This window comes from Rosa rugosa, chromosome 5 (assembly GCF_958449725.1).
Source record: "Rosa rugosa chromosome 5, drRosRugo1.1, whole genome shotgun sequence".
NCBI lineage: Eukaryota > Viridiplantae > Streptophyta > Magnoliopsida > Rosales > Rosaceae > Rosa > Rosa rugosa.
In genome coordinates this window covers 16412717-16430774 of record NC_084824.1, presented here as the reverse complement: position 1 = coordinate 16430774, position 18058 = coordinate 16412717, and the positions used below count along the sequence as shown (strand labels likewise).

Sequence of the window (18058 nt, the reverse complement as noted above, 5' to 3'; positions counted from 1 at the left end):
GTTGTTTTCTTCATGCATGTCGTTCATTAGATCGTACAACAATTTGGTTTGTATTAAGTAGTAACATTCAGATAAACGGTAAATCTATCATTCCATTTTATAATGTTCATGCATCCCATTTCTTTTCTAATCGGTCATAGCAAAGACTATATCAAAAGTGGAGTCACAGATGGCATGAATTATAACTTCAAGTTAATGCAATATGATCAGTATTCGGGTTCCGATACAACAAACACTTCGGGGATAGGGGAACAAAACTCAACAATTCTCCACAACCTAACTTCACTGCAATGGCTACTAACCTATTCTCAGACTCAATGCTGCAACACATGAATCTTAGTTGTAAATGCTTATCCCCGAATGTACAAATTTTCAACCTACCTGGCTTCAAAATGTTCTGATCACAAGTACATCCATATTCATGACCTTCCCTGTATTGTTGTCGTAAAAAAACCCTAAGGAGGGATGCACCCACTTTCTTTCGGTTGATCATTCTTGTGAATCTGATGTTTTCTGGAAAAAAAAGGGTTAAACTCATTTGAATTGAACCCCACCTTGCAAATTTTCAAGCACATATAATTAAGTAAGCACATGGAATACAATAGCGAAGTGAGGAACCTAAGATAACAGTTGTTATTCAACCATCTACCAACTATTCATTAGATGGAGGAACATAAAATAGTAGCTTAATATAAGAATTTTAAGTGAAATGCTTCGTAGCTACTGTCATGTGTATGAAGTTAGTGAATCAGAAGTAACGTAACAACATTGTAGCGTCAATGGCATATATGTAAACTGACTGCATCATATAACTAATGGACAGTAATTAAAACAGCAGCATGAGTAAATCAAAGATACCGTATTCTGAGATGGGAAATGCAGCATATGTACGACAAGTAACAAAGAACTCCACTTATGCTGCGAATCCAACACTGCATAAGGCAGATCAGAAACATACACAATCAAATTGCAGAAAACAGGATAGCATGGTACAGGTCTCACTGTCAAGGTTGTACCTCAGGACAATCAGTTGGTGGGTGGATATGATCCATCGATGAAGTTCATCACCGTACGACCTTCATCTGCGGCAATCTGGTTCAGGTTAAAGAAGACTGCTGGGATACGAATGATTGAGGACTACTGAGGATTCAAGGGCAGATGCAGAGCACCAAGTGAGGATGACTGCTGGGAAGCAAAGAAGGGTTGGTGGCCCTCAACCAGGGGTGCAGGCTGCAAGAATGAACGGTCTGGCTGAGGGACGCACCATGCTGGATGAGGGACTGACGATGCCGGATCAGCTACTGAATGTGTGGACTGATTGACTGAATCTGCGGGGTGAGGTACTGAACCCGTTGAAGGCACATCTTCACGAGCGGGAGCAACTTCATCCCGACCAGGACATGTGCGCCTGTTGTGACCGGGCATGAAACATAATCGGCACACACGTTGCCCAGTGGTTCCATTTTCAGTGTTTGTGCAAGGATTAGAAGCATCCCCTTTGTACGGGATACTGTTGGGTCCCTCACAACGTTGCTGATTGGAGGCACATTTGCTGTGTCCGTTGGTAAATCCACACGGAATTCGCTTGAAGTTTCATCGAGCCTCACAAATTCAGTCATTCCCACCTTGAATCCTTCGTCAGAAAATGCGTAATTTTGGCATGCTTTCGAGGCTTCTGATATGAGGGCAGAATACCGTGCAACCTTTGCCGACTTATCATCAGTTCGGCCCTTCAGTCTTGGTGCAAATGTCGTTTCACTCACAGCCTTGGTCCACCACCTGGATATCAGGCTTTTGGGATATCTAGAGACAAGCTGATACTTCAAAATGTTCAAAATGTGACCGCAGGGAATTCCGTCTGATTCGAACAATTTGCAAGAACAGAGCCACTTCGGATTAGCCGGGTCTGAACGGAACTCAACACACCACTTCCGTTCCGGCCTGTCATATTGCCGTAGGTAGAACATCACAGAGTCCGAAATATTGAAGGCTACTTCACGCTCCATAACAAACTTCCTCTCAAACAAGATCTGAGACTTAATCATGACAAATATGTCATGTGTGAACAGCCTGCATGCATCTTCCTCAATGCCCCTCATGTGCGTCTCGTACACGGGTGCTCTGTTTTTCGACAGGAAGTTGTCATAGAGAATGCGGTTCCGGATGCGCCCCAGTGTCCTCTCCATTCTTGGCATTACTTCACACAGCCTGGTGTACCTCCCAATCTGCTTTTTCAGTTTTGAATGCATGCCTTCCACACGCTGGGTGCTGCACATTCCACCAAAAAAATGCCCTCTGAAGAATGCCTCCGCCCACCTTTCCCGTTTGTTATACAAGCTAGCCACCCATGCATTGTCAGACAAGCCATGTCTACCCACCATTGAATGCCAGGCGGCCTCCCATTCACCAACACTCATTGACAAATAAATCATGTTTCCAATAAGTTTTTGAGCTGCATCATCCTTCACATTTTGCCCTATGTTTCTTCCAATGTGCCACACACATAGCCTGTGACGAGCTCCTGGCATCAAACACACTACTACATTTCTGACCGACTGGTCTCCGTCAGTTAGGACTGATACAGGCTGTTTATAGTTCATTGACTCGAGAAAATTCCTGAACACCCATATGTACGTATCCTCCTTCTCATCACGTATAAGGGCGAACCCGAACACAACAGTCGCTCTGTGATTGTTGCAGCCAACAAATACAACAAGCGGCTTCCCATACAGATTTGTCTTGTACGTGCTGTCCATAACCAACACATCACCGTATGCGCTGTAGTCCAAAAGTGATTGTTCGTCCCTCCAAAACAGATTGGCTAGTCTCCCTTCTTCGTCCGTGCTATACTTGCACCAGAACTGACTTGACTCCATTCCCCTCATGTTCATCCAGGTCAAAGCAGCCTGTGCATCTCCATCGACCTGCTCCTTTCTCCTCTTCCTATCAAGAATGTTGTACAGATCTTTTGCCAAGAACCCAACAAATTAGTGCCCCCCCCCCCCCCCCCCCGGCTTGCTCTACCAGGTGCTCATAAGCCGCACTAGTGTAAATTTGTGCGCGATGAAGGTTTTCCACCTGCTTAACAGCTCTCTCTTCAGCCTTTCGGTTTGCCCGCAAGAACTGCAGCTCAGGGCCCATGGCAATACTGTATGTTGAAAGCAGCTGGGCAGTTCACTCTAGTGTATCTCCTCCCCCGCGGTATCGTACTCCTCCTCGATTTCTTCACCTCGCCGATGTTCTGCTTCTTGGGGGTTCTGTCCTTATCCACATCTTTTTCCTTCCTCGGCTTAATCCTTGACATTCCTTCTTTTGAACAGACCCACTGCCTCCTCACAATCAGTTCATCCCCTTCCATCTCACGCCTGCCCCTCCGTATGCCGAAACCGACGATTCGTGAATACAGTCTTGTAGAACTTTTCTGCTTCTTCTACGGTTGGAAAATATACTGCCTTCATATCATCCATTGTCAGGTCTTCAAAATCCTTCCCGTTAAGCTGCGCAGTCCCTGTGTTGCTCACAAACTCAGTCCCATCAACGGCTACATCAGGTGATGTTACTTTATCTGGTTCTCTACCAGGTGATGTCCTCAGTTCACCACGTTCATTATGCTGCGCGCAGTCTGTGTGGTTAGCTGATTCAGTCCTGGGGCCACCTGGTTCTGTCGGTCTTCCGCTCAAGTTTGCCTCATCTGTATGTGCTCTTTCATATGCATGTCCGAACCGACTGGACAATTCATCTTCTGATTCCTCTCCGTCCGATGTGGAATAATCAAAATATAGATGGTCAGAGTATCGAAGCCCCCCTTCGTATGACTCCATGCTAATATGTACTTCACACACACAGTGTACGACTCTGAAATGCATGTTCCGAACAACCAACAGGTTAGTATAGGTACTTATCCTGTTTCACTACCTACTTCAGCCAAATTGTGATTCACAATGTAGACCGGTTCTAATATGTACTTCAGTCAGTTAACTTAATGGCGGATGTAACTTATACAAATTATTCTGTCTCAACCAAAACAATTACTAATATTCTATAACTGCTATACAACTGCTGCTATTCTTTTTCATGTATTGTACATGATCAATAACAAGGCAAACAAGGCAGACTTAACGCATAATAATAAAACTGGACTGACATTTCAACTGTAAGATGTGGAATGCTGTGACTCTCACCTGTTCAGACGAACCAAAGAATTTTGCAATAACAACGGCGTTTGCTTTACTCCACACTTTCAGTATCGGTCTGCTTTAGTATCAGTTCTTCTATATCAAAGTTTGTCCTACAATTAAAAAGGGTGATGGTCAGTATAATTATATGCTAGAAGTGGCTTGTATCACTGAACTGTATCCCATGAGCCACAAAAACAGGAAACAACCAACGCAACGAAATACATTGCATTTATCTGTCTTCAGTTGTATTCAGCTTCATCTTATCAACAATAACAGCATCAACCAAAACATATCTGCAGACATGCCTGTAGACATGCCTGCAGACACACCCAATACAAAAATAAATCCCCTGCTCCGAAATTTATATTATTAGGAGTATTAGGAGGTTCTCCTAAACACTAATTCATTCACCCAATAAACATTCCGATACTGCAGTCATGCTTATTTTGGTTGGAAATATATTGCTTCACAAAAATTCTGCTATTCAGAGTCCGTACAAATGACCTAAGGGTTAATTCAACCACATAATGCATACACCCAGTAAATCAAGCGACCCATCAATCACACAAAGCAAATACATGCAATTAATCCCCTGTATACATCTCATCAGTTTATAGACCTGCCAAATCCAGATTCACTTTCATAGTCCCCGGATGCATTGACATAAAGGTTTCTTACTTACCGGATCTAAACGCCTCCGAAATCTGATACTGGTTACAGCGACCTCACATTATCCAAATAAACTGTGGAACTATAAATCCTCTGGGTTCTGCGGTCTGGCGGCGCTTGGAAAAAACTTCAACCATGTCGGGTCACAGTATCCTCCTTACCTAGCTCCTCTCACCACTGTAAGCAAGACTCTGACGACGTGGCTGCTTCTGCAGCAAGACTCCGTGGCTGCTTCTCCTTCACTACAAAATTTACTACACCTTTTACCTCTTCCATGTGTAATTACGTTGCTGCCCTTAATTTTTCACACTGACGGAAGTGTTTGATCGGTTAACGTTTCCCTCCCATGTAATTACACAACTGTCCTCGAGTTCGAATTCACTGGACAGTGTGCTGCCACGTGTCCCGGTTCCACTTGGGTGTAACTTGCGCCCGGCGTAGCCCAGACGCACCCCATTTGAGATCCAAATAGCAACTATAGATGACAAGATAGTCAACAAACATTACAAATCATTTAAGTGGGGGAATTCAAAGAAGAAAACCCAACATAGGTACGGGAAAGTTGGCAATTAATTCCCCATCTCCTCCCGTTCTACTCCACGTGTTAAATCCTAGGAGGATCTTTGCATATACATTAGCTATTAGCCACCCGAAAATCTCACCCATATGTTGAAGTGAAATACAAGTGTCGTAATTCTAGGCGAAATTGTGGAGTGCTACACCTTAGACAGTGGGAGTTCATCTTATTAGGGGGCTTTTAATTAGTAACGGATTATTCATTGGTATAGGTACATTCTTTTTTATTTTATTTTTTATGGGAGATTTTTACTGACAGAAGGCTTAACTTAAAATGAAATGTGTTATTAAATTCTCCAAAAGTCAGAGCTACAATTTGCCCCACCTATTGCAATTTGCAACCATAACATATGTGCAAGTAACAAGTATATATACGAAGCCATTTCTGGTGGGGGAAATGTCACAGATAGTACCCCAATTATAAACCATTGACACATTGATACCTCAAGTTTCAAAACTATCACTTTGGTACCTCAACTTCTATTCCGTCATACATTTTGATAACTTAAAGGCGGGTTTCCGTTAAAATAGAAGATATTTTAGCAATATCATACATTTTATGAGGGTAGTTTCGTCAAATGACATATTTGAATTGAAAAGACATATTTAACTAAACAATAATATAAATAAATTTAAGGATTAAATTATGTTTAGTCCCTGTACTATGACCCTTTTTTCGTTTCAGTCCCTGACATTCTCAATTAATCTGAAAAGTCCCTAACATCAAAATTTCCGTCTGATTGGTCTCTCCCGCGTCAAATTAGGAGTTGGCCTTAGGTGAAATGTCTAATATACCCCTATGTTATTTCTTTTTCCTTTTTAATTTCTTTTTCTCTTTTTTTTTTCTTTTTCTTCTTTTTTTCTTGTTCCTTTTTAATTTTTTTTCCTTTTTTTTTCTTTTTTTCCTTTTTAATTTCTTTTTTGCTTTTTCTTCTTTTTCTTGTTCCTTTTTAATTTCTTTTTTTCCTTTTTTTTTTCTTTTCGTTTTGCCTACTTTCTCCTTCCTCAACTTACCAATCCCATTCCGATCAAACTCCACAACCCATCTGTTTCTCTCCCCAAATTGAAACCAAACCCAGCAAAGACCTAGCTTGGCGGTGCAGAGATGGACATCGAGCAAAAGCAAGAGGCTAGGAGTTGATCGATCACTTCTTCACCTTCTCTGAAGCCATCTCCCTTTGTTGGGATCCGCCCTCGCCTCCATCGTCGCCGACGCCATCTCCCAAACACAAGGAGATCCCAATCATCTTGGAAATTCACCTCTAAACCACTCCCCTCTTGTTTTCACAGCCTACTTCTCTCTCTCCCACTCAAATCTCACTTTCTCTCTCCACATCAAGCCTCAATTTGGAAACTTTCACTAAAAACTACCATTTTTTCAGACCCTGAGGTTTTTGGGTCTTGCTCAAAATGGTGATTTGGATTTTGGGTCTGGTTGAAATGATGGTTTTTGATGGCCAAGTTGACCAAAACCAGAAGTGAAGAAGAAGAATAGTGATGGAAAAGAAAAATGGCCGCCGGCGTGGAGAACAATAATTGGGGTTTCGGGTCGATCTGGATTGGTTCGCCGACGTGGCGCTACCGATGCAACAGGATACGATGGTCATTAAAAAGGAAAAAGAAAAAAGAAAAAAAGAAAAAAAAGAAATTAAAAAGGAAAAATGAAAAATAAAAAAGCAAAAAAGAAATTAAAAAGGAAAAAGAAAAGGGATAATGATAAAAAACGTCATTTTGAAGTGCCTTATTATAATTTAAACACCACAAATGTCCCCATGATAATTAAGGTCACCTGTTCACAACCTACCACTAGAGTTCAACTTAATTACAAAAACTGCCACCGTCAGTTTCTCTCTCTCTCTCTCTAAATTCCCAGTCTGATAATGTGATTGCAATCGCCGCGATCTAAGTCACTGTTTCTGAATTCGTCGGGGTTTGATCGGACTAGGAGTTTATGACATCGCGGTGGCGACGGAGGAGGAGGCTAGGTTAAGGTTTGAGTTTTCGGGAGCTATCTGCTCGAAATTGGTGAAAATGGCGCCGAGACTCGGCTCCGGCGACGCATCCGGCTTCAAGTTCCTTCTCTTTCTGGTCGAGATTTACGACCTCATCGCCGTGCTTGTCCACTTGTTCGCTAATCTTGCCATGAGATTCACGTTTTGGTTTTCAGATCGATGCATGATAGATTTCTGATTCATGCTTTTCACAATTCGGTAAATTTTTTCTCAATTATAAGTAGTGGTGAGAGAAATGAACGGCGGTGGAGAAGGGCTCGCGGCTTCGACGACGTCTTGAGCGGCGATGGAGCCGCTCGACTGGATGTTTTCTCAAGTTTCTGGAGAATAGACCGCCGGCGAGGAAGTTCAGGAAGGTACTCTTCTCGATTTTTTCCTTTCGTTTTCGGTTGAATTAGGGATTTTACTGTTGCTTGTCATTCTCATTCTCATTAATACTCGTTCTGATTTTCACTTGTTGAATGATTAGCTTTAAATTGATATTATGTGAGATATTCATGTCTTGAATCAGAATTGTCATATTCCAATGAAATTAAGATGAATTAAAGTGGGGTTTAGCTAGTTTGATTATAGACGGAAGCACTTAATCTTTAGTCTGCAAGGTTTATCATATATATAGTTTAGTTAATGGTTGTTTGCTCTGTGGCTAATCTTCGATGAAACATTTGGAGTTATCTACTTGGTTTGTTTTTCGAGCACTGTATTGGTGCGCTTGAAGTATATTGGGTTGATTCTAAGAATGGTTGTAGACAAATTTCTGTAAATTGGGTGGACATCAGAGTTATAAGGGTGGCAGAGTTCCAAAAATACTCAAGAACTTTTTCTCTTTTTAGTTTTTCTTTCTCATTTCGTTATGTTTTCTCCATGGTTATGAATCATGATAAGAGGGATAGGGTTTTGATGCAATGTTGATTTTTCAAGGTTCTGTTTGCTCAAGTGTATGATGAATCTATTCTTCATTCTTTTATTAGAACAATTGATCGTCATAAATGATTGATTATAGCTATGGATGCTACATTTGGGATGGAGTATCTGCATGGAAAAAATATAGTACATTTTGATTTGAAGTGTGAAAATCTATTGGTAAATATGAGAGATCCACAGCGTCTGTATGCAAGGTTGGCTGGTTTAATTACCTTTTTTTCACTTGTAGTGTCTTTTCACCCATAGTTTTTCTAACCATGCATGTGTTGGGACTCGCATCATATGTGCATTCTTTAGATTGGTGATTTGGGATTGTAAATAAAAGTCAAACAATAGACATTAGTGTCTGGAGCTGTTCATGGAACTTTGCCTTGGATGGCACCTGAGCTTTTAGTGGGAAAATTCATATGGTGACAGAGAAGGTAATACTGATGCCACCTTTATACATATGTTGGAGTTTCGGGCTCTTATGATTATTGACTCTTCAAATTGGTGACTAGCTTCCGAGTTGTCATGTGTTGTTATTTTGATCTTGGCTGATATGTACTTGGCTTAAGTATGTAGAACATTTGATATATATATATATATATGTGTGTGTGTGTGTGTGTGTGTGTGTGTGTGAGTATTGGACAAAAGTTAACATGGCTTCTATGTTCAAATGAGTTTTTTTTTATTGTGCTTTAGGTGACTTCCTTTCTAATAATGTGGGATGATTCGATTGCAGTTTAAGCAGTAGAGGAGTTTATGAGCCCAATGGACGAGCAAGGAGGGCAAAAGAGTTGGTAGCAAACAAGAACAGCATGACAAAACAGACCCCAATGATATAATCAAGGATAGTTGAAATGGAAATTGGGGACTTCTTATCATTGATTGTTTCGTTGAAATTTATCATAAAAAATATTAAGATTCAAACACATGTAATTATAGAGCATCTCCTTTCCAATTCATAATCCAAACACCATATTGGTGCCTTAGTTCGTCTTTGTAGTGAGTGTGAAGTATTTTGCTGCTGTATTAATTCTTGATTAGTTGTGTTGTAATACTACCACAAGTCACTGTTATACACATGTCACTAGCCAAGTCACATTGTATGTCACTAGTTATGTCACCGGCCAGGTCCCTAGTTTGTGAGGTTACTGTCTGAGTAACTATTAACCTCAAGTAACTAACTAAGTAACTGATCATGTAACTGCCAAAGTCACTGTTAATCTCAAGTAACTGACCATGTCACTGTCAATCACCGAACAAGTCACTGTCAATAACATGTCACTTGTCAAGTCATTATTATATCCATGTCACTGACCCAAGTCACACTGCATGTCACTTACATATTTTGGAATTTTCAAGTCACTGTCTGGGTAACTATTAACCTCAAGTAAGTAACTAAGTCACTGATCATGTAACTGCCAAAGTCACTGATCATGTAACTGCCAAAGTCACTGATCATCTCAAGTAACTGACCATGTCACTGTCAATCAACGAACAAGTCACTGTCAATAACATGTCACTTGTCAAGTCATTATTATATCCATGTCACTGACCCAAGTCACACTGCATGTCACTTACATATTTTGGAATTTTCAAGTCACTGTCCGGGTAACTATTAACCTCAAGTAGCTAACTAAGTCACTAATCATGTAACTGACCATGTCACTGTTAATCTCAAGTAACTGACCATGTCACTGTCAATCACCGAACAAGTCACTTGTCAAGTCATTATAATATCCATGTCACTGACCCAAGTCACACTGCATGTCACTTACATATTTTAGAATTTTCAAGTCACTGTCTGGGTAACTATTAACCTCAAGTAACTAACTAAGTCACTGATCATGTAACTGACCATGTCACTGTCAATCAAGTTACCGGCCATGTCATAGTGACATGGTCAGTGATCAAAACTAACACAATTTCTTGTGTCCTCCAATAAATCAAAATTGTATTACATAAACATAAGTAACAACAGTTCCAAAACAACTACAAAATGGCACCAACAAGATTCCCAATAATCCACTTTAAAATGGCACCAATAAGATTCTCAATAATCAGCTTTAAACGTGTATGTTACGATTCTAAATTACAAACTGTCAACAGATTACTTCTCCAGAAACACAGACGAATAAAAAAAAAAAACAATATTGCATGACACTATACAAAGCTATCTCAGGGGAAAATGTGAAATATCTAATGAAGTTATCATCTTCCAAATGCTATTACATGTTTCATAGGCAGTCATCTTCTCTGCATCAAATTCAAAATGCAAACTCCATCTGGTGTAGGCTGTTCAGCAGACTTCCCCTTAAGGGATAACAATGCATTTTCACAAGCCTGTAACAGCACAACAAAGCTTAGAAGCCAAGACACAGACCTCAAAGTCTTGTGATATTCTAATTACAAGATTGAAGACAATGTTTCACATGGACAAAGTAACCAAACACGCACATTTGCTACTTATTTGATATGAAAATGAACATTTCATAGTTAGAATATCTTCTCCGGCTCATCTAATAGACAATAAGGCTTCTTATATAGCAAAAATACCCTTGATTGTTTGTAACAGCTCATTCTAGACACCGGTGGAAAAAGCAATAAACACAAATCATAACAAAGTTCAAATGAGGTTATGCTGAAGTAAAACATTATCAACAAGTTTAATTGCTCCAAATTCCTCCCTGAGTATTCAAGATAATGAACCTGTATCTCCAACTACTACTATCTGGATCCAATCAAGCAATTGGTTATAGAAAACAACCAAGTGAGAGTGACCGATAGTGATGATGATCGATCATAGTCTAAGCGTACACATGCTTCTTCTAATAAATGTTGCTGTAACAAATCCCCTAAAACCTTATGGCAAATCCTGACTTCACTATATTTCTACCAATTTACCTTAAAGCTATATGTACGGACTGCAGCCTTCACCGGCCAAATCCTAATAACACATCAACAAAACCATGATGCATCACAATTCACATCGCACCAAGGTTGTTCTGAGATGTAGTAAAGGTTTTAAACGAAACAATAATTCCATATATGCAAAACAATTAACTGATTTACAAAACCGTTTGATATATAAACCTCAATAGACACTGCCATCAAACCAACCCAGTCCTAAATCACACCAACAAAAACCACAACTGATCTCGATTAAAATCGAATCATCCAACCCAAAAAACAACGAATCGTCAAAGATTGTTAAGAGAAGAAACAAATTAGCCAAGGAATGAGTTAACCTCTGAAACCAATAAACCGCGGCTCTATAACATCAGCAGCCATCTCCAGATTAAGCCAAACCCTATTAGCACAGCAACAAAGAGCAAATTCGATTTTGATATCTTAAAAACCAAACGAATCAATCGCAGAATGAATCAAAGAAGAAAAGAGGCTCTGAACCTATTTCTGAATCAAATCCAGTGATTAACATAAACAAAGGCGCTTACCAGTGGAGGTGGTGACAGCCGGTGAGGTTTTTCGCTCGTTGAAATTCGCCATCGTCGGCACAGTCTCGGAACGCTTATCTTGGCGTCTTGGCCCATTTCGCGGTCTCCTGCTTCCGATTGTGGATAACAAATCACAGGCGACACTGAAGCTGATATCGACTTCGCCGTCAGTGATGAAAATGAAGAGATCGGCGTCTTGGTTAATCCGGTAAGGAACTGCTTCTGGAGGTCTGTCTCTGTGGAGGGGAAGAAGAGGAGAGAGAGAGAGAGAGAGAGAGAGAGAGAGAGAGAGAGAGAGAGTTGGCTTTAAGGGCAGAATGGGAATCAAAAAAATTAAAAACTGACCTTTTTTTACATCACCTCATTATTCATAAGGACTAAATTAATATTACTAACAATTCATTATGGACCTTTTTATCAAGTGGAAAACTAGGTGACCTTTTTATCATTTCATACTCTAATATGACATTTTCCATCATTTCCCTAAAAGAAAAAGGAAAAAAGAAATTAAAAAGGAAAAAAGAAAAATAAAAAAAGGAAAAGAAAAAAAGAAATTAAAAAGGAAAAAAAAAGAGTCGCCTTCGTGGAGAACAAGAATTGGGGTTTTGGGTCGATCTGGATTGGTTCGCCGACGTGGCGCTACCGATGCAGCAGGATACGATGGTCATTAAAAAGGAAAAAGGAAAAAAGAAAAATAAGAAATTAAAAAGGAAAAATGAAAAATAAAAAAGCAAAAAAGAAATTAAAAAGGAAAAATAAAAAAGAAAAAAAGGAAAAAAATAAATTAAAAAGGAAAAAAAAGAAATTAAAAAGGAAAAAGAAAAAAAAAAGAGAAAAAGAAATTAAAAAGGAAAAAGAAATAACATAGGGGTATATTGGACATTTCACCTAAGGCCAACTCCTAATTTGTCTCGGGAGGGACCAATCAGACGGAAATTTTGACGTTAGGGATTTTTCAGATTAATTGAGAATGTCAGGGACTGAAACGAAAAAATGGTCATAGTACAAGGACTAAACATAATTTAATCCTAAATTTAAAATAGAACCCAAAAATTCATCTCTTCTGACTAGAAACAAAAAATTTCATCTTTTCCAACCTTACGTCTTTTGCATTCCTAGACTTGTTTTACAAGAACCCATTAACAAATCACTAATTTTTAGTTTAATCCCGAGGGTCAGCGGTTTGTTGATCAAAACTCGGCAAACCCAATGGGGCAGCGGTGTTGCCAAGCACGTCTGGTGGTTGGAGATCTTCAAGCCAAGATCTGATTCATCTCTGCACTTATATATAGTTGGTTTCTATGCAATAGATTGCTTATAGATTTTTTATTATAAGGAAGATTGGTGAAGGATGATGAGGAACATGATTAAGGAGGTGTTTTTCTCGTTTATAGCTTTGGTTATGGGTTTTTTTTTTCTGCTGGGTTAATTAATGATGATTATCATCATCTTCATCTTTTGAATACTTTCCCTTTCATTATTTCATCATCTGGCCTAGGGCAGTCCAATACTAATCTTAGAAATCTTAGACATCTAGAGAAAGAATTAGATTGAAGATTTGAATTTTGTAGTTTTGTTGATGGAGGAATAGCAGAGAGAGAGAAAAGAGATGGGACAGGAAAAAAATTGCATTGAGTTCTAATTCATGAATTGCAAAGAAAGAAATGGAAATACGAAAATGTCCTTGCAAAAAGAGCTTAATTGACGCCGTTATAACGGTAGGTATGAAAGTTATTCAATAAAAACAAGTTGAGGTACCAAAGTGATAGTTTTGAAACTTGAGGTACTAATATGTCGAATGATCTATAATTGAGGTACTATTTGTGACATTTCCCCTTTCTGGCGGCAATTCTTGACATGTTTAACAAAAGTGATTTGAGACTAGATTTGTAAGTAATGCTATTCCGAAATGATCCCTTCCAATAATTCTCGAATGTGCTAGGCTGCAACTGATGTAGGACGAGATTTTAACCAGTTTCAATAAAGAATATCGAAAAGAAAGAAATGTGGTCATATTAAGAGCACAATTTGAAGACTTCATCAGAAACTCAGGCCCCCGAGGGAGTCTGGAATTTAGTTTTCAACAGACAATAGACGCAGCATCGGTTAGAAACTCATAGGTTGCGCCATTGCCCCAAGCGCAAGGATATCCAAATTGTAGCCTTAGTCCCTTAGCTCGCCTTTTACAAGTTTCAGCAGTTACATATCTGGGAATATGTCAAAACACTGCCAACAGCCACCCAACTGTACCACACAAGAACTGCACAGATGGCCAAAGTAATACATACAAAATGGTGATCAATGCAACAAAAGCAATGAAAGATCTTTACAGAAAATAGGACAATATGAACTCTTTCTTAGACTTCCATGCTAGAGCAGCACACCCCACTAGCCTTTAGCTGCGTTGTTTTCTAAACAATTTGTATAGTTCTTCGTTGCAGATATATATAACATCCCAATACCTGAGAAGATAGAAAAGATACGTTACAAGAAAACTGTATTAAAGTTTTCTCGGTTCTTCCTGTTCATCTAGGTAGGCAGGTAGCAAGAATTTTCATTCAAACTTCTTGATGCTATAAACCACACTGATATCAGGAACTAACAATTCCGTATTGACTGAAGATGGAGTTTGGGCATAATCCGCACTTGGGCGGGCAACAAATCTTGTTTGCAGAAGAGTGGTAATTCTCATGCTTGTTCAAGGCTTGTCCAATTGTACTGGTCTGCAAATCTATTGAAATAGAAACATTAGCATAGCCTCTAGTCTATGAAACCCACACACACACACACACACACATATATATAACAGAACAAATTAATAAAGAATTCAATGTGAAAATATAATTATAATTCGATAGTATTGAGTTCTACTCATGAGTTGCTAATGACATTGTGGCGAAAGCCCCCAACATGAAAAATTCACAAATATGTCCTGGCTCGCCATGTTGTTCCAAAACTTTCTTGAACTTCCATGTATATCATCAATATGTGCCCCCCAACCAATAATGAGAGATTACATAAGGAACAGAAGTTCAAGAAAGCCTGTGGAAAAGCATGACCTGAACAAGTGAGGGGTAAACCGAAGTTGTTCTAGGTAAGTGCAAGTCGAGAACCAACTAACTAAGCTCTATTATATTCACGTGAATCATTAAGAGGTATTGGTTTGTAGATAGGGTTATTTTATGAAGTGTACTAGATCATAATAGCAGAGAAAATATGTGCTACACACATGTTTGTTATTAAGGTTATAAAAAAATTATTAAAAAAAAAAACTATATATATATATATATATACAGATCCTATCCAGAACGGAGTTCCGCTCTGAAATTAAAGTGTGAACTTCGAGTTTTGGGTCGTTTTTCGGTCGCATATCCACATCTCGACCGGTCAGGTTGACAGATTCAATCTATCCATTGGTTTAAGTGAGTTAGATACCTTAACGATCATCAATTTGGCTGAAAATTTACAGAGATGATCTATACACTAGTACCTAAAAACTGAACGGTCGAGATGTGGATATGCGACCGAAAAACGACCCAAAACTCGAAGTTCACACTTTAATTTCAGAGCGGAACTCCGCTCTGGATAGGATCTGATATACAGATTTTATCCAGAGCGGAGGTCCGCTTTGAAATTAAAGTGTGAACTTCGAGTTTTGGGTCGCTTTTCGGTCGCATATCCACATCTCGACCGTTCAGTTTTTAGGTACTAGTGTATAGATCATCTCTGTAAATTTTCAGCCAAATTGATGATCGTTAAGGTATCTAACTCACTTAAACCAATTGATGGACTGAATCTGTCAACCTGAACTGTACTAGCTTTAAGGCAGTAATCAATGCCTTAACGGTCATCAATTTGGCTGAAAATTTGCAGAGATGATCTATACACTAGTACCTAAAAACTGAACGGTCGAGATGTAGATATGCAACCGAAAAGCGACCCAAAACTCGAAGTTCACACTTTAATTTCAAAGCGGACCTCCGCTCTGGATAAAATCTGTATATATATATATATATATATAATTGTGGTGTGAATTTCCAGAGAGGGCAGATGTGCAGGTTATTGAACCAATATTATGTGTGACAACTAATGGTACATGCATGAACAACTAACTTTCATTCTATATTCTGCATCAATCCGATAAAAAGGATTATCAATGCTAAGTTAAGATTTTTTAAGTCAAAAGGATGTTAAGTGAAACTATAATGAAATTAGAATAAGAATGATTCTTTGTGTTGAAGAGAGATATTCTTTTTTGTCAATGAGGAATGTTGCTAAATTTAATTTTCCTTTTTTTTTTTTGTGAAGTTCCCAAATTTTTCTTTGTAATTGATAGTTTAGCTATTAGCTGATTGTATTTTTTTTTTTTATTCTTATATTCTTGACCAGACCAAATTCCTCACCAGCTGTCTAATTTACAAGAGCTGCATATGTAATGATCTTTCTAAAAACCATAATATGCAAAGGAGCAGACATAACAAGTTTGTCATAACGATCAAAGATTTTGCAACTAGATTTGTAGGGCATTATCCAGAAGGGAGCCCTTCCCAAAACTCTCGAGGGTACTAGTTATGTTAGTTCCTCATTAGCTGTGTTATTTGCCCCAATCGCAAAAACTACCATATGAAGCCTTGGATGCATGCATGCATGAATGCATGATAAACAAAGCCAACCAACTGTACCCCGGTTACAGTTCCAGCATTTCATCCTTATACAGACGACCACGCAAGGACTTAAAAATTTTGGTGAAAAAGGACTTAAAATCAGTGCACATATGGCCACATTATTACATACAAGACACTGAGACAGTGCTGCAAGAGAAGCAATTGTCCAACATCTCCTGCAATGGCAACAATATGTTGTACGTACTATAAAACTCGGTATACATGTGGTATCCTTGTACAGCAATAATCCTACAAAAATAATCAAAAACATTGATGTACTAACTACTTGAATTGGCAACATGCTGTACTAAAAAGTCTGAAACTCATTAGATATCTAACCAATATCTAAATAGAAATAAAAAGCATGTCATTCCAGCCAAAATTCCAAGACAACAAAAAAGTACCAAATAAACCATGTCTTCAACTCTTTCTTATGGTTTCAACTAAACCTTTTTCTGTAGTTAAGGATCTAATTAAAGTGCTAGGCTAAAAGCCGAAGAAAATGGATAATGTGTCAAGTTGACCTACTAGAGGAAAGTTGCTCCATAACTGAGATTAGATGTCAGAGCTTTCAGTCATTCACTCCATTCACATCACTTGCTCTGATTCTATAAGATTGATTGTGTTAATCATTATGAAATATAAGAGTATGCAATGAAATTTTATGGAAATATCAAGTGGCAAAGAACAAATAGAATTTGCTACAAAAGCTGACCAAGAGCATCTCCAATAGTTTTCTCATAAATTTAAAAGTTAAAATCTTTATATTTTTCTTCTGCAATTCTAACAACTTCTCAATCATACTGGCTATTCATTTAAAATAGAGAAAAAAGTACAAGATATAGGAACTGTTGGAAACCAAAATTTTGAACCCATGGATAAGAGTTTGAACGCAAACCCCCTCGCAACAAATAATGACTTAGGCTCTACCTCTTGAGGAGAGGTAAGCAAGCACCCGCACCCCTCGAAGTGCAATAAATGTCACTACCTATACGCCTATACCATGAGTCTTCTTGATAGCCCATTGACCCCGTCCAAGTAAGTATGTTAAAAAGTAAATGTCCCACCTAATTTATACTCCTCACTCACTCATGTTATTTGGTTTGTTTTCGCCATGTGGAGGTCTTAAATAATCATTCATTGGCACGTCAAGTCAAGTCCTAATCTATACTATTATTAAGAGAAGAGGATTTGTTAGCAAAAATCTAAAATTTTGACAGAATTAACCCTAGAAGATTAATAAACTTTGAAAATTAATTAAATCACAAGGATAATTAAGACATTTACAAAATGTATTTTTATTAAAAAAATTTGAAAAAAAATATCCACAACCCACTTTTCTCTCTCTCATTTTCTTTTCTCTACAATAACCAACTTTTTTCTTTTTTATTTTCTGAAAAAAAAAATTAATAACTTGCACATGCAGAGCATGTGTGGAAAAATGCTAGTTTCTATTATTACAGACCGGTATATATGGTTACATTCATATCTTACATAATAGAAACTAGGACTTGACTTGACAGGTTTGACCTATATGTAGTCTAACCCTTACACGAGCCAGCTAGCTAGATAACAGTCATAACACCATTACTTCT

The 18058-nt window shown here is 38.5% G+C and overlaps 1 protein-coding gene and 1 non-coding gene across 2 annotated transcripts; both read right to left on the bottom strand.

The window, feature by feature from the left end:
* Positions 1 to 1298: 1298 nt before the first annotated feature.
* Positions 1299 to 3358, bottom strand: LOC133711270 (protein FAR1-RELATED SEQUENCE 5-like). Its single transcript, XM_062137419.1, has 2 exons — positions 3150 to 3358; positions 1299 to 2943 (listed from the first exon to the last, which is right to left on the bottom strand). The coding sequence occupies exons 1-2, from the start codon at positions 3356 to 3358 to the stop codon at positions 1299 to 1301; spliced, it is 1854 nt and encodes a 617-aa protein (XP_061993403.1).
* A 10466-nt stretch (positions 3359 to 13824) lies between these two features.
* LOC133713229 (U4 spliceosomal RNA) lies at positions 13825 to 13947 on the bottom strand. The gene has a single exon (XR_009847900.1). It is a non-coding gene; the product is annotated as a U4 spliceosomal RNA (small nuclear RNA).
* Between the last annotated feature and the right edge of the window lie 4111 nt (positions 13948 to 18058).